Source organism: Hyla sarda, chromosome 11 (genome assembly GCF_029499605.1).
Source record: "Hyla sarda isolate aHylSar1 chromosome 11, aHylSar1.hap1, whole genome shotgun sequence".
NCBI lineage: Eukaryota > Metazoa > Chordata > Amphibia > Anura > Hylidae > Hyla > Hyla sarda.
In genome coordinates this window covers 5,512,953-5,533,510 of record NC_079199.1, presented here as the reverse complement: position 1 = coordinate 5,533,510, position 20,558 = coordinate 5,512,953, and the positions used below count along the sequence as shown (strand labels likewise).

The 20,558-nt window shown below is 46.2% G+C and overlaps 1 protein-coding gene across 2 annotated transcripts in view; it reads left to right on the top strand.

Moving 5' to 3' along the window:
• The window catches only part of TRIP11 (thyroid hormone receptor interactor 11), a 67,296-nt gene extending 48,592 nt beyond the window's left edge, over nucleotides 1-18,704 (top strand). For both annotated transcript variants that reach the window (XM_056546719.1, XM_056546720.1), the window contains 5 exons: nucleotides 9,448-9,529; nucleotides 14,541-14,655; nucleotides 14,739-14,855; nucleotides 14,938-15,082; nucleotides 17,514-18,704. In XM_056546719.1, coding sequence (XP_056402694.1) covers nucleotides 9,448-9,529; nucleotides 14,541-14,655; nucleotides 14,739-14,855; nucleotides 14,938-15,082; nucleotides 17,514-17,713 — 659 coding nt within the window. In that variant the 3' untranslated portion in view covers nucleotides 17,714-18,704. The remainder of the gene's footprint in view (nucleotides 1-9,447; nucleotides 9,530-14,540; nucleotides 14,656-14,738; nucleotides 14,856-14,937; nucleotides 15,083-17,513) is intronic.
• The last annotated feature ends 1,854 nt before the right edge of the window (nucleotides 18,705-20,558 follow it).

Sequence of the window (20,558 nt, the reverse complement as noted above, 5' to 3'; positions counted from 1 at the left end):
TCCTGTATACAGTATAGTGATATGGACCATGCTGGTATAACCTGGTATATACTGTATATAATATATATGTACAGCTGGTATAAGTTATATATCTCCTGTATATAGTGATATGGACCATTCTGGTATAACCTGGGTATATACTGTATATAATATATATGTACAGCTGGTATAAGTTATATATCTCCTGTATATAGTGATATGCACCATGCTGGTATAACCGGGTATATACTGTACATAATATATATGTACAGCTGGTATAAGTTATATATCTCCTGTATATAGTGATATGGACCATGCTGGTATAACCTGGTATATACTGTATATAATATATATGTAGAGCTGGTATAAGTTATATATCTCCTGTATATAGTGATATGGACCATGCTGGTATAACCTGGTATATACTGTATATAATATATATGTACAGCTGGTATAAGTTATATCTCCTGTATATAGTGATATGGACCATGCTGGTATAACCTGGTATATACTGTATATAATATATATGTACAGCTGGTAGAAGTTATATATCTCCTGTATATAGTGATATGGACCATGCTGGTATAACCTGGGTATATACTGTATATAATATATATGTACAGCTGGTATAAGTTATATATCTCCTGTATATAGTGATATGGACCATGCTGGTATAACCTGGTATATACTGTATATAATATATATGTACAGCTGGTATAAGTTATATATCTCCTGTATATAGTGATATGGACTATGCTGGAATAACCTGGGTATATATTCTGTATATAATTATATATACAGTGGGGTAAAAAAGTATTTAGTCAGCCCCCAATTGTACAAGTTCTCCCCCTTATAAAGATGAGGCTGTAATTATCATCATAGGTTATAACCTCAACGATGAGAGACAGAATGAGAACAAATCCATAAGATCACATTGTCTGATTTCTAAAGAATTTATTTTCAAATTATGGTGGAAAATAAGTATTTGGTCACCTACAAACAAGTAAGATTTCGGGCTCTCAAAGACCTGTAACTTCTTCTTTAAAGGGGTACTCCGGTGGAAAACTTTTTTTTTTTAATCAACTGGTGCCAGAAAGTTAAACAGATTAGTAAATCGCTTATATTAAAAAATCTTAATCCTTCCAGTACTTTTTAGGGGCTGTATAATAAAGAGAAATCCGAAAAAGAAATGCATTTCCTCTGATGTCATGTTCACAGTGCTCTCTGCTGACACCTCTCTCCATTTTAGGAACTGTCCAGAGCAGCATATGTTTGCTCTGGGGATTTTCTCCTTCTCTGGGCAGTTCCTAAAATGGACAGAGATGTCAGCAGAGAGCACTGTGGTAGATAATTAGCAATGTGCAAAAGAATTGGTGTGCAAAAATAGAGAAAATAAATACTATATTAAAGTGACTTATACAATCTATACGGCTGCCAAAGTGCAGCATAAAGTAGATATAGACAATGTAAACAGGGAGCGTTCCCTGAGGAAGCCTTCACAGCGAAGCGGCGTTGGGGTCTGGAGTGCTGCATAGGGATATGTGTGTACCATGGGTCTGATCCGTCGCTCTGCTGTGGCAATTTACCTTTCAGCCTTCTAGCTGACACCGGGTCTGATGTGGTGGGTTTTGCTCTTTTGTCTTTCCCACCAACATCTTAGGTGTTCTCTTTGCACAGTTCAGTGACGGATCAGATAAGTGCAGGCTTTTCTATTGTTTTGCCTCCTTCCACTGTGTCACCTTATACAGTGATCCCTCAACTTACAATGGCCTCAACATACAATAGTTTCAACATACAATGGTCTTTTCTGGACCATCGTAAGTTGAAACCAGACTCAACATACAATACTACAGACAGTCCAGATCTGTGAAACGTGTCAATGGCTGGAAGAACCGACCAATCAGAATTGGCATTCACTGGTAAAACCCCTGTATTACTGAAGTGTATGCACTGACTGGTGTCTGGTAGCGCCCCCTACAGTACAGGGAGGTATTACATGTTCTGTACACTTTACCTGTACCAGGATTAGCTGCTCCTTTGGACACCAGGTGAGGGCGACTCCATGTTACTTTTTTAGGACATTGCGTGTACTGTACAGGAACCTGAAGAAGCTCCTGTCCTCTACATAGACCAGTGTTTCCCAAGCAGGGTGCCCCCAACTGTTGCAAAACTACAACTCCCAGCATGCCCGGACAGCCTTTGGCTGTCCGGGCATGCTGGGAGTTGTAGTTTTGCAACAGCTGGAGGCTCCCTGCTTGGGAAACACTGACATAGACAGTGATTACAGTTCCCAGCAGATATTTCCTAATTTTATATGGATTTGCTTTATCTATATTAGTTATCTACTTATTTTTCTTTAATCCTCACTTTCTCCTATTTTTGGATGACATTTTGGTGGTTTCAGAACCAATTACCAGGTTTCCATAGAGTTCTGGTCTCAACATACAATGGTTTCAACATACAATGGCCGTCCTGGAACCAATTAATATTGTAACTTGAGGGTCCACTGTATTATGTGCAATACCATTTGGCTGTGGCCATAATATTTACTGTTTACATATTGAAGTGTTTACATTGTCTATATCTACTTTATGCTGCACTTTGGCAGCCGTATAGATTGCATAAGTCACTTTAATATAGTATTTATTTTCTCTATTTTTGCACCAATTCTTTTGCACATTGCTAATTACCTACCTGTGTAGCAGCCATGATTTGTCTGTCTTGTTGTCGTCCTTGTTTTAATGTTTTTAATCATGTATTTTCAATAAAGATTAATATTCATTCGTATTTATTGCCCTGGTGTGTTTATGGGAGTTTATCTATTATAGCAACACACCAGTTGTTGATTTATATTTGCATAACCCCATTTTTTGGTATCGCAGACCCTAAAAAGTACTGGAAGGATTAAGATTTTTTAATAGAAGTGATTTACAAATCTGTTTAACTTTCTGTCACCAGTTGATTTAAAAAAAAAAAGGTTTCCACAGGAGTAACTCTTTAAGAGTCTCCTCTGTCCTCCACTCGTTACCTGTATTAATGGCTCCTGTTTGAACCTGTTATCAGTATAAAAGACACCTGTCCACAACCTCAAACTGTCACACTCCAAACTCCACTATGGCCAAGACCAAAGAGCTGTCGAAGGACACCAGAAACAAAATTGTAGACCTGCACCAGGCTGGGAAGACTGATTCTGCAATAGGCAAGCAGCTTGGTGTGAAGAAATCAACCGTGGGAGCAATTATTAGAAAATGGAAGACATACAAGACCACTGGTAATCTCCCTCGGGCTCCACGCAAGATCTCACCCCGTTGTGTCAAAATGATCACAAAAACGGTGAGCAAAAATCACAGAACCACACGGGGGGACCTAGTGAATGACCTGCAGAGAGCTGGGACCAAAGTCACAAAGGCTACTATCAGTAACACACTACGACGCCAGGGACTCAAATCATGCAGGGCCAGACGTGTCCCAATGCTTAAGCCAGTACATGTCCGGGCCCGTCTGAAGTTTGCTAGAGAACATTTGGGTGAACCAGAAGAGGATTGGGAGAATGTCATATGGTCAGATGAAACCAAAGTAGAACTTTCTGGTAAAAACTCAACTCGTCGTGTTTGGAGGAGAAAGAATGCTGAGTTGCATCCAAAGAACACCATAACTACTGTGAAGCATGGGGGGTGGAAATATCATGCTTTGGGGCTGTTTTTCTGCTAAGGGACCAGGATGACTGATCAGTGTAAAGGAAAGAATGATTGGGGCCATGTATAGTGAGATTGTGAGTGAAAACCTCCTTCCATCAGCAAGGACATTGAAGATGAAACGTGGCTGGGTCTTTCAGCATGACAATGATCCCAAACACACCACCGGGGCAATGAAGGAGTGGCCTAGTAAGAAGCATTTCAAGGTCCTGGAGTGGCCTAGCCAGTCTCCAGATCTCAACCCCATAGAAAACCTTTGTAGGGAGTTGAAAGTCTGTGTTGCCCAGTGACAGCCCCAAAACATCACTGCTCTAGAGGAGATCTGCATGGAGGAATGGGCCAAAATACCAGCAACAGTGTGTGAGAACCTTGTGAAGACAGAAAACATGTGACCTCTGTCATTACCAACAAAGGGGATATAACAAATTATTGAGATGAACTTTTCTTATTGACCAAATACTTATTTCCCACCATAATTTGCAAATAAATTCTTTATAAATCAGACAATGTGATTTTATGGATTTTTTTTCTCATTCTGTCTCTCATAGTTGAGGTTATAACCTATGATGATGATTACAGCCTCTCATCTTTATAAGGGGGAGAACTTGTACAATTGGGGGCTGACTAAATACTTTTTTGCCCCCCTGTATACAGCTGGTAAAGCAGGATTGATATAATATTACAGGGTAGAACACTTTTCCTCGCGCCCATATGTTAAACCTATCAGGTTTGTGTTGATGTAATGCGCTGTGGTCGCTGCCACCTCTCGGATCACGCTTGCTCTGGGGGCACATGTCCCCCCCCGTTCGGGTGTTTTTTTGGCCGGGGTCCGTGTTACGGTCTTATACTTCCTTCTGTTGAGGATCAGATTAGATCGGACTCCTCCATCGCCCATTGTTTTCTCTGTAGGTTTCGTTCGCCAGTGTTGACGTTACCATAAAACGTTCCCATATTCCAAACACATTAGGTTGACTAGACGGGAAATTCCTTAATATAAATAATGTTTGTTCTGCGCGAAGATTGATGAATGATGCGGCACATGATGGCCGCGTCCACCGAGGGGCCCCCGAAAAAAAATCCCCGGCCCTGGAGAAGGGGAATCCTGTGCGTTAACTGTTTGTATGCTGCCACCTGTGCATTTACCAGGATGACTCCAGCTGTTGCAAAACTACAACTCCCAGCATGCCCGGACAGCCAACTGCTGGGAATTGTAGTTTTGCAACAGCTGGAGGTACCCTGGTTGGGAAACCTAACTGTATGAGCCCCTTATTTCCTGCCCACCATCACCACCGCTAGTAACTCCTCGGCCGACCATGATTTCTTTTCAAGGTGTAAGAGTTGGAGGAGCCAGACACCTCTGGGAATACTATTAGGTTTAACCCCTGCATGAGCTGCACTGATTACAAATAGGGATATGAGAACATATGACAACAGCACCACCCTTGGTCACGTTTGGTATTGCAGCTCAGCTCAACTCAACTAGATCAGACATTAGAAGTGATGTAAAGCCCTTCCAGCTCTCTGTATACTGCTGCTGCTATCTCCATGAGATCAGGATATATAGTAGATATAAATCTCCCCTCCAGCTCTCTGTATACTGCCGCTATCTATATGGGATCAGTAAATATAGTAATTATACACCTCCCCTCCAGCTCTATCTGTATACTGCTGCTATTTCTATGGAATAAGGATAGATAGTAGTTATACGCTTTCCCTCCTGCTCGATCTGTATACTGCTGCTATTTCTATGGGATAAGGATAGATTGTAGTTATACACTTCCCCTCCAGCTCTATCTGTATACTGCTGCTATTTCTATAGGATAGTTATATATAGTAGTTATACACCTCCCCCCCAGCTCTATTTGTATACTGCTGCTATCTCTATAGGATAGTTATATATAGTAGTTATACATCTCCCCTTCAGCTCTATTTGTATACTGCTGCTATCTCTATAGGATAGTTATATATAGTAGTTATACATCTCCCCTTCAGCTCTATTTGTATACTGCTGCTATCTCTATAGGATAGTTATATATAGTAGTTATACATCTCCCCTTCAGCTCTATTTGTATACTGCTGCTATCTCTATAGGATAGTTATATATAGTAGTTATACATCTCCCCTTCAGCTCTATTTGTATACTGCTGCTATCTCTATAGAATAGTTATATATAGTAGTTATACATCTCCCCTTCAGCTCTATTTGTATACTGCTGCTATCTCTATAGGATAGTTATATATAGTAGTTATACATCTCCCCTTCAGCTCTATTTGTATACTGCTGCTATCTCTATAGGATAGTTATATATAGTAGTTATACACCTCCCCTCCAGCTCTATTTGTATACTGCTGCTATCTCTATAGGATAGTTATATATAGTAGTTATACCCCTACCAGCTCTCTTTGCCATCAGGTAGATGTCTGGTTTGTGTGCGTCACTTACCTGGGGAAGAGATGGCACCAGGATGCATTATGGGAGGAAGACAAGGTGGCGATGTGCTGCCACAGACCTTATGTCCTGACATCATGTGGAGGTTACTGTGACACGTACCACCTACCTAACCATTATACAGACCAAGTACCCCCCTTTATGGTGGCGGGACCCCCTAATGGCAGCGACCTCTATCAGCAGAATAATGCCCCCCGGGCCACACTGCAGACATTGTACAGGAACGAGGAACATAACAGAGATGAAGCTGCTGACTCGAGATTCCCCGGATCTCATCCGATCGATCATCTGTGGGATGTCATCTGACTCTGGGGCCGGTGAATGTCTGGTAACCTTAGATTATACCGGATTATTGAAATTATTCTGCCGTGTATATGAAGGTACTTACACGGCCTCACATTACATTTTAGTCTGATCTGGCAGTGAAGGAGTTACTTCTTGCTATAGACGCTAAAAAAAAACCAACCCCTATTGAGATCGGTCCCAAATGCATTCTCAGACGGAGCCGCCGCCAAATCTCGTGAAGGATTTCTTTATGGACGTGCTGGCAGCCGCCTGGATTCACACACAGACCCGGCTCTGCCAGTCGTTCCTTTCTGAATTGCCTTAAATGGTTAACAAATTGATCCTGACCGTTCCCAATCTGCTGTTTCTAAGCCCAGAACCCGCCAGACCCCGACCCGAGCCAAGACAGCCTGCGCTTTGTGCTCAAGAAAGAAGAAAAAACCGAGTGAAAGCTTCTCTGCCCGATACCAGCGCCTGACCCCTAACCTGCCGGGTACAGAGCACCCCAGATGGGCGCAGGAGATGTGGGTGGAGCTAGGACTGTGCAGGCTCCTCCCTTCATCTCAGTATAGGGGGTCGTCACCGCTTACCCCAATTTATTAGATAATTTAAATTCATTCTTACAGCAATTTATTAGAGTGATGATGAGGAGGAAGAGGAGTACCATGAGGATAGGGGGGTAAGGAGGAAGATGAGGATAGGGGGAATGAGGAGGAATATGACTACCATGAGGATAGGGGGGATAAGGAAGAGGAGTATAATGAGCATAGGGGGGATGAGGAGGAAGAGGAAGATGAGGATAGGGGGAGGAAGAGGAGTATTAGGAGGATAGAGGGAATAAGGGGGGAAGATGAGGATAGAGGGGAATGAGGAGGAAGATGAGGATAGGATGAGGAGGAAGATGACTACCATGAGGATAGAGGGGAGGAGGAGGAGTACCATAAGGATAGGGGGATGAAGAGGAGGAAGAGGAGTATCCTGAGGATATGGGGGATGAGGAGGAAGAAGAGTATCCTGAGGATATGGGGGATGAGGAGGAAGAAGAGTATCCTGAGGATATGGGGGATGAGGAGGAAGAAGAGTATCCTGAGGATATGGGGGATGAGGAGGAAGAGGAGTATCCTGAGGATATGGGGGATGAGGAGGAAGAGGAGTATCCTGAGGATATGGGGGATGAGGAGGAAGAAGAGTATCATGAGGTATGGGGGATGAGGAGGAAGAAGAATATCGCCCCCCCCCCCCCCCCTATCCTCATGATACTCTTCTTCCTCCTCATCCCCCATATCCTCATGATACTCTTCTTCCTCCTCATCCCCCATATCCTCAGGATACTCTTCTTCCTCCTCATCCCCCATATCCTCAGGATACTCTTCTTCCTCCTCATCCCCCATATCCTCAGGATACTCTTCTTCCTCCTCATCCCCCATATCCTCAGGATACTCCTCCTCATCTTTGGCTGTCCGGGCATGCTGGAGTTGTAGTTTTGTAACACCTGCAGGCACCCTGGTTGGGGGAAACAGGAATAAGGGGTTATGATGAGAATAGGGGGATGATGGGGAGGAGGAAGAATACAATGAGGATTGGGAGGAGGACAGGGGATGAGGAGGAAGATGAGTACCATAAAGATCGGGAGGAGGACAAGGGGGTGATGGGGAGGAGGATTGAGGTGGTGTGATGATTGGGAGGAGGATGACGATGAGTGATTAGGTCTTTGAAATTGGTAGGGGGACTAGGCAGGAGGAGGAGGACTAGGTATGAGAAGGATGAGGAGGAGGACTAGGCATGAGGAGAAGGATGAGGAGGAGAACTAGGCATGAGGAGGAGGACTAGGCATGAGGAGGAGGACTAGGCATGAGAAGGATGAGGAGGAGGACTAGGCATGAGGAGAAGGATGAGGAGGAGAACTAGGCATGAGGAGGAGGACTAGGCATGAGGAGGAGGACTAGGCATGAGGAGAAGGATGAGGAGGAGAACTAGGCATGAGGAGGAGGACTAGGCATGAGGAGGAGGACTAGGCATGAGAAGGAGGACTAGGCATGAGAAGGATGAGGAGGAGGACTAGGCATGAGGAGAAGGATGAGGAGGAGGACTAGGCATGAGGAGGAGGACTAGGCATGAGGAGGAGGAGGACTAGGCATGAGGAGAAGGATGAGGAGGAGGATTAGGCATGAGGAGAAGGATGAGGGTAATGAGGAGGAGGACTGGACATGAGGAGGAGGAGGAGGATGAGGGTAATGAGGAGGAGTAGGAGGGTAATGAGGAGGAGTAGGAGGGTAATGAGGAGGAGGAGGAGGGTAATGAGGAGGACTGGACATGAGGAGGAGATTGTGGATGTGATGAGTGATTAGGACGCTGGGGATGGTGGGAGGATTGTGATGACCGTCTCGTCCTCTCTCCACATACACAGGACTCCTTCACATCCATTCCCGGCCCCCATGTGTCCCCTTTATCCTATTATATATATAATGTGAGGTCGGGGATCAGAAATCCTCTGTACACCACATTGCCTCATGTTTCCTATCAGGCACCTCCCACCTTCGTATTGGTGAATGGGCATAGACTTTATTCTCTGTGACCCTCAATGGACTCCAGAACAAGACCGGCTGTAGATCGGGGGGGGGGGGGGGGGAGCTCTGGTTGAGACCCTTCTGTTACGTCTTCATGTCCCTATAAGGAATGATCCTGTAGAGTTGGCTGTAACACGTTTCATCACCTATTCCATCACCACTAGAGCCGTCTAGACGCTGGTATCTCCGCACCCAAAGCAGGACCCCCCCCCTACACGCTGAACGTTCTCACACTTTAGGGTGGAGAATCCATTAGGGAATATTTAAGGTCATTTACTAATCATTGGAACAACATTCCAAGTCTTGTGAAAAATCAAGATAAACCAGAGAAACAATGCAGCCCCCGATGGGCCAAATAATCTCCTGGACCGGGGCCGCGATACAGTGCGATGTGGAGAACAGATTGGGGGTGGGGGGACATTGCCCGCTCTCTGCCGGTCAGTAATGCCGCCATATTCCTTGTGTTTCGTCAGGTGACCTGAAGCAGGAGATGCTGGAGGAGGCGCAGAATAAGCTGATGAACCTGCTGAACAGCACAGAAGGGAAGGTCGACAAGTAAGTGAAACGTGTGGCCGCGCTAGAAGTATGGCGACCACCCCTGGCTGCGCGGCCGCGGACACCTGTCTGGGGTTTGTCTACAGCATCTGAACCCCCCAAAAGCTCACTACTGCCCCCTACTGTGCAAATGCAGCCTATAACCCTGCTATACAATGGTTGCATCATTTGAGTCCGGTTTAGTGTCTCCAGCTGTTGTAATTTTGTAACAGCTGGAGGCACCTTGGTTGGGAACCACTGACCTGAACTTCCAGATGTTGCAAAACTACAACTCCCAGCATGCTTAGAGTGCTCTTATTTATTCACACCCAGAGCTGTATTCAGAGAACTGCATTTTTTTCAAATGTTGCAAAACTACAACTCCCAGCATGCCCGGACAGCCAGCGGCTGTCCGGGCATGCTGGGAGTTGTAGTTTTGCAACAGCTGGAGGCACCCTGGTTGGGAAACATTGACCTTAGTCTTCAGACTGTGAACTTCCAGATGTTGCAAAATTACAAATCCCAGCATGCCCAGACAGCCAATAACTGTCCGGGCATGCTGGGAGTTGTAGATTTGCAACAGCTGGAGGCACCCTGGTTGGGAAACACTGAGTTTAGTATCCAGACCGTGAACATACAGATGTTGCAGAGCTACAACGGAGTGCTCTGCTCCATTCACACCAAGAGCTGCATTCAGGATTCTTCTGTTGTACTGGGAGTCTATATCTGTTGATGTCTCTGAATCAGAAGAACTATTTCTCATCCTGAATGATATCTTGTAGATCCTGCCTGTCCTCAGACTTAAAGGGGTACTCCGGTGGAAAACCATTTTTTTTATTTTTTTTTAAATCAACTGATGCCAGAAAGTTAAACAGATTTGTAAGTTACTTCTATTAAAAAAATCTTAATCCTTCCAGTACTTATTAGCTGCTGAATACTACAGAGGAAATTATTTTCTTTTTGGAATACAGAGCTCTCTGCTGACATCACGAACGCAGAGCTCTCTGCTGATCACAGTGCTCTCTGCTGACATCTCTGTCCATTTTAAGAACTGTCCAGAGTAGGAGAAAATCCCCATTGCAAACATATGCTGTTCTGGACAGTTCCTAAAATGGACAGAGGTGTCAGCAGAGAGCACTGTGTGCGTGATGTCAGCAGAGAGCACTGTGTTCTAAAAAGAAAATAATTTCCTCTGTAGTATTCAGCATCTAATAAGTACTGGAAGGATTAAGATTTTTTAATAGAAGTCATTTACAAATCTGTTTAACTTTCTGGCACCAGTTGATTTAAAAAAAAGAAAAAAAAATTCCACTAGAGTACCCCTTTAAGAGGTGATCTCTGTATTTTCCACAATGCTGCATAGCAGAGCCAATTAAGCACACACTCTGAACCAGCAGGGGGAGCAGAGGATAGAAGAGGAAAACACTTGTGACTGCAGCTTTGGATGTGATTGGAGCATAAGACCTTATGTAATTGTGTTCGTCAACATGTGGCTCTCTGGCTGTTGAAAAACTACAACTCCTATCATGCCCTGAAAGCCGAAGGCTACTCTAAGGAATTTCAGGGCATGATGTGAGTTGTAGTTTAGCAACAGCTGGAGAGCCACAGGTTGGAGACCCCTGCTCTAAAGTCTCTTAGGGGATCATGGGAGTTGTAGTATTGTAATATGTGGAGAGCTTCAGGTTGAGGGTCCTGCTCTGTGGTCTCTTAGATCTTGCTGGGAGTTTTAGTTTTGTAGCGACTGGAGAGCCGCAGGTTGGATAACCTTGGTCTAAGGTCTCTCGGGGCATCATGGGAGTTGTAGTTTTGCAACATTTTGAGAGCTGTAGGTTGGAGAGGCCGGGTCTAAGGTCTCTTTGGGCATGCTGGGAATAGTAGTTCTGCAGCAACTGGAGAGGCACAAGTTGGGGAACCTGATGTAATTCCAAGATCGGTACCAGATAAGTAAATCAAAATAGTTTTGAAGTTACTCAACTTTCTCACGTGGGAGTGAAGGGAGCGGAGCCAAGATCCTGACGTGACTGTGGGGTCTCCGTCCTGTGTACACTTGTTCACACGTCGCCCGCAGGGTTCGGATCCCGATGTTGTCGCTCTGCGCTGTTTTTTCTGTGTATTTGATGTCTGTATTTCCTTGTGGTGAGATCAGATAGAGATTAGGCAGATCTCATGAAGAACCTGGATGACCGCGGGCGCCCACGATTACTTCCACATGTGGACCTGGAGGTTATTGTAAACTTCCTGCTAAACAAGAGGAGAAATCTGGGGACGGAACCGCTTATCTAATCCTACAGGAGATGGGTGCAGCCCCCAGATATACCCCCTGTCCTAAATCAGAACCTACAGGAGATGGGTGCAGCCCCCAGATATACCCTCTGCCCTAAATCAGAAACTACAAGAGATGGGTGCAGCCCCCAGATATACCCCCTGTCCTGAATCAGAACCTACAAGAGATGGGTGCAGCCCCCAGATATACCCCCTGTCCTAAATCAGAACCTACAGGAGATGGGTGCAGCCCCCAGATATACCCCTGTCCTGAATCAGAGCCTACAAGAGATGGGTGCAGCCCCCAGATATACCCTCTGCCCTAAATCAGAGCCTACAGGAGATGGGTGCAGCCCCCAGATATACCCCCTGTCCTAAATCAGAACCTACAGGAGATGGGTGCAGCCCCCAGATATACCCTCTGCCCTAAATCAGAAACTACAAGAGATGGGTGCAGCCCCCAGATATACCCCCTGTCCTGAATCAGAACCTACAGGAGATGGGTGCAGCCCCCAGATATACCCCCTGTCCTAAATCAGAACCTACAGGAGATGGGTGCAGCCCCCAGATATACCCCTGTCCTAAATCAGAACCTACAGGAGATGGGTGCAGCCCCCAGATATACCCCCTGTCCTAAATCAGAACCTACAGGAGATGGGTGCAGCCCCCAGATATACCCCCTGTCCTAAATCAAAACCTACAGGAGATGGGTGCAGCCCCCAGATATACCCCCTGTCCTGAATCAGAACCTACAAGAGATGGGTGCAGCCCCCAGATATACCCCCTGCCCTAAATCAGAACCTACAGGAGATGGGTGCAGCCCCCAGATATACCCCCTGTCCTAAATCAGAACCTACAAGAGATGGGTGCAGCCCCAAGATATACCCTCTGTTCTAAATCGGAACCTACAAGAGATGGGTGCAGCCCCCAGATATACCCTTCTGCCCTAAATCAGAACCTACAGGAGATGGGTGCAGCCCCCAGATATACCCCCTGTCCTAAATCAGAACCTACAGGAGATGGGTGCAGCCCCCAGATATACCCCCTGTCCTAAATCAGAACTTACAAGAGATGGGTGCAGCCCCCAGATATACCCCCTGTCCTAAATCAGAACCTACAAGAGATGGGTGCAGCCCCCAGATATACCCCCTGCCCTAAATCAGAACCTACAAGAGATGGGTGCAGCCCCAAGATATACCCCCTGTCCTAAATCAGAACCTACAGGAGATGGGTGCAGCCCCCAGATATACCCCCTGCCCTAAATCAGAACCTACAAGAAATGGGTGCAGCCCCCAGATATACCCCTGTCCTAAATCAGAACCTACAGGAGATGGGTGCAGCCCCCAGATATACCCCCTGCCCTAAATCAGAACCTACAAGAGATGGGTGCAGCCCCCAGATATACCCCCTGTCCTGAATCAGAACCTAGAGGAGATGGGTGCAGCCCCCAGATATACCCCCTGCCCTAAATCAGAACCTACAAGAGATGGGTGCAGCCCCCAGATATAACCCCTGCCCTAAATCAGAACCTACAGGATGTGGGTGCAGCCCCCAGGTATAACCCCCTGTCCTAAATCAGAACCTACAGGAGATGGGTGCAGCCCCCAGATATACCCCCTGTCCTAAATCAGAACCTAGAGGAGATGGGTGCAGCCCCCAGATATAACCCCTGCCCTAAATCAGAACCTACAAGAGATGGGTGCAGCCCCCAGATATAACCCCTGCCCTAAATCAGAACCTACAGGAGGTGGGTGCAGCCCCCAGGTATAACCCCCTGTCCTAAATCAGAACCTACAGGAGATGTATGCAGCCCCCAGATATACCCCCTGTCCTAAATCAGAACCTACAGGAGATGTATGCAGCCCCCAGATATACCCCCTGTCCTAAATCAGAACCTACAAGAGATGGGTGCAGCCCCCAGATATACCCCCTGTCCTAAATCAGAACCTACAGGAGATGGGTGCAGCCCTTAGATATACCCCCTGCCCTAAATCAGAACCTACAAGAGATGTATGCAGCCCCCAGATATACCCCCTGTCCTAAATCAGAACCTACAGGAGATGGGTGCAGCCCCCAGATATACCCCCTGTCCTAAATCAGAACCTACAGGAGATGGGTGCAGCCCTTAGATATACCCCCTGCCCTAAATCAGAACCTACAAGAGATGGGTGCAGCCCTTAGATATACCCCCTGTCCTAAATCAGAACCTGTACAGATGTCCTGGGTATAAGGACGTGTTCTCACCTTCAGGTTTTGATGCAGTTTTTGAAAGCAAAGACAGTAATGCAGGTAAGTTGAAGACCAGCTCACCCCGCCTCGGACAGCAGAGCACGGATCCAGGTGCTGGACGGCACCAGCTAATCAGAGGAACAAAGAGAGATGGATCCAGCTCGTGCAGATAAAAAGATTTTAATCCATGAGTCAAGGAGGATACAAGTAACGCGTTTCAAGCGCTGAATGCGCTCTTAGAGCGCATTCAGCGCTTGAAACGCGTTACTTGTATCCACCTTGACTCATGGATTAAAATCTTTTTATCTGCACGAGCTGGATCCATCTCTCTTTGTTCCAAAGACAGTAATGGATGATAAATGGAGACATCTCTTTCTAAACCAAAATACTGCATGTAAAAACGCATGTGGGACACCCGCTCTGCTGTACTGTCGGAGTCTGAGCAGTGTTTCCCAAACAGGGTGCCTCCAGCTGTTGCGTAACTACAACTCCCAGCATGCCCGGACAGCCTCACGTTACACATCTTTTTTTCTCCCTTCAGGCTGTTAATGCGGAATCTGTTTGTCGGCCATTTTCACACCCCGAAGAACAGGCGTCACGAGGTTCTGCGGCTGATGGGGAGCATCCTGGGGCTGAAGAAGACTGAGATGGAGGAGGTGAGCGCCGGCTGCAGACGTTGGGGGATGTTTATAGATATCGCTGACTTTAGGGACCACTAAACCTGTCCTTCCCCTCACAGCTCCTGATGGAGGAGAACCGTGGGGTGACCCGGTGGGTGACTGGCTGGCTCGGAGGAGGAGCCAAGAGCGTTCCCAGCACCCCGCAGAGACCCGGCCAGCAGTCCCTATTTAATAGTGTAAGTTGTTATGTTCTTATCTATTTTCAGTGATTTATTCTCCCGGTTTATGACGTTTAGATTGTGTCTCGTGTCTTTTTAGTCCTTCTCCGAGCTCTTCGTGAAGTTCCTCGAGACGGAATCGCTACCGAAACTTCCTCCGCTGAAGATGACGATGCAGGACATGGTGCCGCTGGGTGCAGCCGCCGGAGGGAGTCAGAGCACCACGGCGGCCGCCGCTGCACCAGGTACGGGGAATAATCTATAATCTATAGAACAGGAAGGGGGGGGGGTATAATGGAATTTATCTGCTGCCTAATATTCTGCAAAGCAGAAAAAATTGTCGCAGAATACATTGCACGAACAGTTCTGCAGTTTTCTAATATAATTTGTGCATTTAATTCCTTTTTGAAAATCTCTGCTTGCAGTAAGTGAATGGCAACATTGTTGTTATGCTTCTCACAGCTGAGGGTTTGTTACAATTGCGTACAGTCTGGGCCAGGGAACCTGTGGTTTTCAGCAGTTGCCAAAGCTACAATTCCCAGCATGCCGTGACAGCCTCTATATGTGTTTCCCATCCAGTGTGCCTCCAGCTGTTGCAGAACTTCAACTCTCAGTATGCCCAGACAGCCAACACATGCTGGGAGTTGTATTTTTTGCAACAGCTGGAGGCACACTGGTTGGGAAACACTGACCTAAGTCTACAAACAGTGAACTTCCAGATTTTTCAAAACTACTAGGTATGCACCGAAATTTCGGCCACCGAAAATGCCCCTTTAGGCATTTTCTAAATTTCGGGGGACATGGCTTAACCCCTTCCATACCCTCGAGATACATCATGTACGTCATGAGTCAAGTGAGGACATGACGCGGGCTGTGGGTTGGGAGATGCCTTCCGCTATTAGCAGCTGATATCTGCCTGTAATGATGGACATCGGAGATTGCTCCAATGTCCATCATTGACCATACCCCGAAGCCCCCTGGTTTCTTGTAGCGGGGGGGGGGGGGCGCTAATAGCCGACATGCTGGCTATTAACCCTTTAGATCGCCACTGTCAAAATTGACAGCGGCGGTCTAAAGGTACATGTAAATGCTCCCTGGTGGTCAAGTGGGGTGGATCACCCCCTGCAGCGCGATTTCGGGGGGGGTTGGGCGATTCACTGTGGAGGTAGCCTGTATGAGGATCTGTATGAGGAATCTAATGATTCCTCCTAAAAGTCCCCTAAGGGGACTAAAAATGTAAAAAAAAATAAGTTAAATAAAAGTTTAAAAATACAACCATTAATCCTTTCCATATTAAGTTTAAATCGCCCTCATTTTCCATGTAAAAAATATGAAAAAATAATAAAAATAAACATATTTGGTATCGCCACGTGCGTAATTGTCCCAATTATTATGTTTCTGATCCTGCACTGTGAACGGCGTAAATGCAAAAAAATCCCAAATGCAAAAATTGCAGATTTTGGTCACATCACATCCCAAAAATAGTAATAAAATGTAACAAAAACTATTAAAAAAAGGGGGCGGGGCAATACAGATTCGGTTTTCCGCCAACCACAGCCTAAATTCTCGGTTTTAGTTTATTTCCCTCTCGGTGCATCCCTAAATACTACAACTCTCAGCATGCCCAGACAGCCTCCGTATAAGTGTTTCCCAACCAGTGTGGCTCCAGTTGTTGCAAAACTACAACTCCCAGCATGCCCAGACAGCAAACGGCTGTCCGGTCTTGCTGAGAGTTGTAGTTTTGCAACAGCTGGAGGGCCACAGGTTGGGTAAGTCTGCACTAAGGTCTCTCTCAGGGCATGATGGGAGTTTAGTTTTGCAAAAGCTGGAAACCACAAGTTGGCCTTTAAACAGTGTTTTCCAACCAGTGTGCCTCCAGCTGTTGCAGAAACTACAACTCCCAGCATGCTCCTGGTTGTAGATTTGTTGGTCTAGTGCAGTGTTTATAAACTAGTGTGCCTCCAGCTGTTGCAAAGCTACAACTCCTAGCTTGCCTGGACAGTTTTCTTCTGTCCGGGCTTCTGGGGGTTGTGGTTTCTGCAACAGCTGGAGGCACACTAGTTTATAAACTGCATGAGACCAACAAATCTACAACCAGCGGCATACTGGGAGTTGTAGTTCTGCAACAGCTGGAAAACCACAGGTTGTCCCTAAAGCAGTGTTTCCCAACCAGTGTGCCTCCACCTGTTGCAAATCTACAAATGGGATGCTGGGAGTTGTGATTTCTGCAACAGCTGCAGGCCCAACAGTTCGGAAACACTGCTCTAAACCAACAGATCTACATCCAGGAGCATGCTGGGAGTTGTAGTTTTTCAACAGCTGGAGAGCCACAGGTCGAGGAACACTGATCAGTGCAGGTTAAATCTGTTAGTTGTCTTGACTTAATAAAATTGTAACGTATCCTCAGCTGTGAGAATTCTGAGGTCCGGGTCTACAGCCTCTGGATGTAGCCGCATCATTGCGATTTACTGACAGCAAGCGGAGATCTTGATAATAAGAACTGAAGCACAAAGTCTTATTAGTGAATCGAGAGGTGTACCTTAGGGATTGAGCTGTATTTACATAGGACTGTAATTACATGGGACTGCTCCCTGACGGTTCTGGCGTCTTCTGAGCTCTGATGTCGCTGCGGTTTCTTCTCCACCGAATCTGATTGAATCGTCTTTTGTTCCGTAGGATCCGGGTTGGGTCGACGTCAGGAGTCGAATCCTTTCCTGGCCGCCCGCTCGGCCGCTGTGCCCCTCATCTCCACCTCCTCGTCGGGCACGTCGGGGCACCTCCTCATGAAGCCCATATCGGAGGCCCTGCCCACCTTCACGCCTCTGCCCGTCTCCGCTGACTCTGGCGCGGTGCTGAAGGATCTGCTGAAGCAATAGACTGGTTCGTAGCTGGGACTTTGGAGCAATGTTGCACTTTATGACGAAAAACACTATTTGTATATAGGAAAAGCCAAAGAGGCCTTCACTGTACAATCTGGAGACTGTTTCTTTAAGAAGAACTCCGCCTGGATGCGTCCCCGCCGGCACCATCTCACTCACCATTCGCCACTTTATTCCAGGGGTTTATGGTTATTCAGAAGGAAGGAATCCCGTGTCTAAAAAATGGCGCAATAATGGCGGCGCTCCCTGTAGCACTCTCTCTTTAAAGGGGGCGTGGCTTTGAAATTGCAACAAATGTATCAAATCGTCAGGACAATTCTATGCCGCTAAACCACGACTCATCCGGTCACCAGCTTTGCCCAAATTTCTGCAGCATCACATGACCCCCGATCCGCGTGATCGCATAACGTCTCTGCCAAAGTTCACTCAGTGTTACTCATTTCTTCATCCATCGTCCGCAGTAAACGTGCATTCGGCGTTAGTCGGAGAGGCGGAGTTTTTTTTTACGGTTGAAGGTAACGTCGGTTTTTATCTTTCGTATAGTTGACGATTCAGGTGCGATTTTTATTTTGTATATGGGGAAAAAAAATTATCAAATAAACTGCGTTACCTTTTTTTTTTTTTTTTTTGACATTGAGGAGGCGAAAATAACACGAAAATCTTTCACTTTAAATTTTAAACTTGAGTTTTTGCATTCGGAGGGATTTAAAGGGAATGAAACGTTGTGATGTCTAGCGCAGGGGGGGCGGAGCCTGACACCGTTGAGGTACGCCAAAGAAAAGTTATGCTCCGCCCCCCTCGGGCCCTGCACTAGGCATAATACAACATTGGGCGATGCTGGAGTGTCTGCGCCATTGTTGCCAACTTGTGGTTCTCCAGCTGTCGGAAAACTACAACTCCCATCATTTGGCTATCCTAGCATGCTGGGAGTTGTAGTTTTGTAACAGCTGGAGGTCCAGAAGTTGGAAAACAATGCTGTATGGCAGTGGTCTGCAAACAGTGAACCTCCAGATGTTGCAAAACTACAACTCCCAGCATGCCCGGACAGCCAACGGCTGTCCGGGCATGCTGGGAGTTGTAGTTTTGCAACATCTAGTGGTCCTCAGTTTGGAGACCACAGCTCTATTGTCCGTAATTTAGCAAAACTACAACTCCCAGCATGCCCGGACAGCCGTTGGCTGTCCGGGCATGCTGAGAGTTGTAGTTTTGCAACATCTGGAGGTTCACTGTTTGCAGACCACTGCCATACAGCATTGTTTTCCAACTTCTGTACCTCCAGCTTTACAAAACTACAACTCCCAGCATGCCCGGACAGTTTGGACACCACTTGCGTATGCAACTAAAGTCAATTACGCGCCTGGACGCGAGATGCGTTTTGAGACTTTTCCTTGGTCGATAGCGCTTTTTTCTGGCGCCATTTCTTTCATCTTTGCTCGTATCTGAGGTTTGGGATCAGTCATGTGATCCCAGCCAATGCTGGGGTCACATGACCCAAAAAAAATCACATGTCACGTTTTCCGTTAACGCCACTTTTTCAGCGTCCCCTCCCAATAGGACTTATTGATACAATAGTCATGGGACCCTACAGATTTCTATTCAGCTACACGAGTTAGGTTGGGACCCCTGGAGTTACAGCACTATAACTCCCAGCATGCTGTGACTTTTGCTGCTCACATAAAATGATTTTTTTTTTTTTATAGTTCTTTGTTAAAAAAACAACAAAAAAATGACAAAATTAAAGAGGCGTCCGGTCTCAATCTTCACTTCTCAAGATCACTGCTTGCTGTCGGTGACTATAGATTTTAATTAGTTGCAGGAGGCGGTTCCCGACTACCCATTCACTGACAGCAAGCGGAGATCTATGATCGGTGAGGAATTCTAATATACAAAGATAAAACTATATATATTTATGTAGCCAGGACGGGTCCCTTTAAATAACTGCACTACGCCCTATCAGACCCGTATGAGGGGGCGTGGCTGTGAACTGCCAATCAAGATGTAAGCTCCACCTCCTTACAATCGGGTACTACCTGTTTCATTCTCCAGGAGGAGGAGCCTATGTTTCCAGCCTCCTGATTGGCTCATCAGGGGGAGGGGGGTTGCTTTATGGCACTGATGTAAAGACCACTCTGTTATTATAATCCCACTAACCTCAGTGTTCATTTTCTGTGCGGATTCCGCAGTATTTCTGCCCCCTATAAATGACCGACGCGTTTTGTAGACTTCTCACTTCCTCCTGTATATTAGTTTTTGTTACATAGAAGGTTCAGGATATATTGTATCATCGCAGGGCTACAGTGTGAATATATTGTATAGAGAATAAATTATCCGATCTCATTCATGTCCGTGTGGTTTATACAAGACGGTAAAAGGAACGTTTCCGATCACAAATTATCTGAGGCTTTGCAAAATTTCAATTCCAGGGGAGAGCCAAGGTCCTGTCCAGGAGATCACAGGGGGCCCCGAGCGCTTGGACCCCCCACGTTCCAAAACGTATCCTCTAACCCAGTGTTTCCCAACCAAGGTGCCTCCAGCTGTTGCATAACTACAACTCCCAGCATGCCCGGACAGCCGAAGGCTGTCCGGGCATGCTGGGAGTTGTAGTTTTGCAACAGCTGGAGGCAACCTGTTTTGGGAAACACTGCTCTAACCTATGGAAAGGGTAATTCTTTTTTTTTTTTTTTTTTTTTTTATGTGATCTTTATTACAAAAATTGTTTACATTTACTGACAGCAAGCGGAGATCTCGATAAATGGTGAATAATAGAGATGAGCGAAGTTACAGTAAATTCGATTCGTCACGAACTTCTCGGCTCAGCAGTTGATGACTTATCCTGCATAAA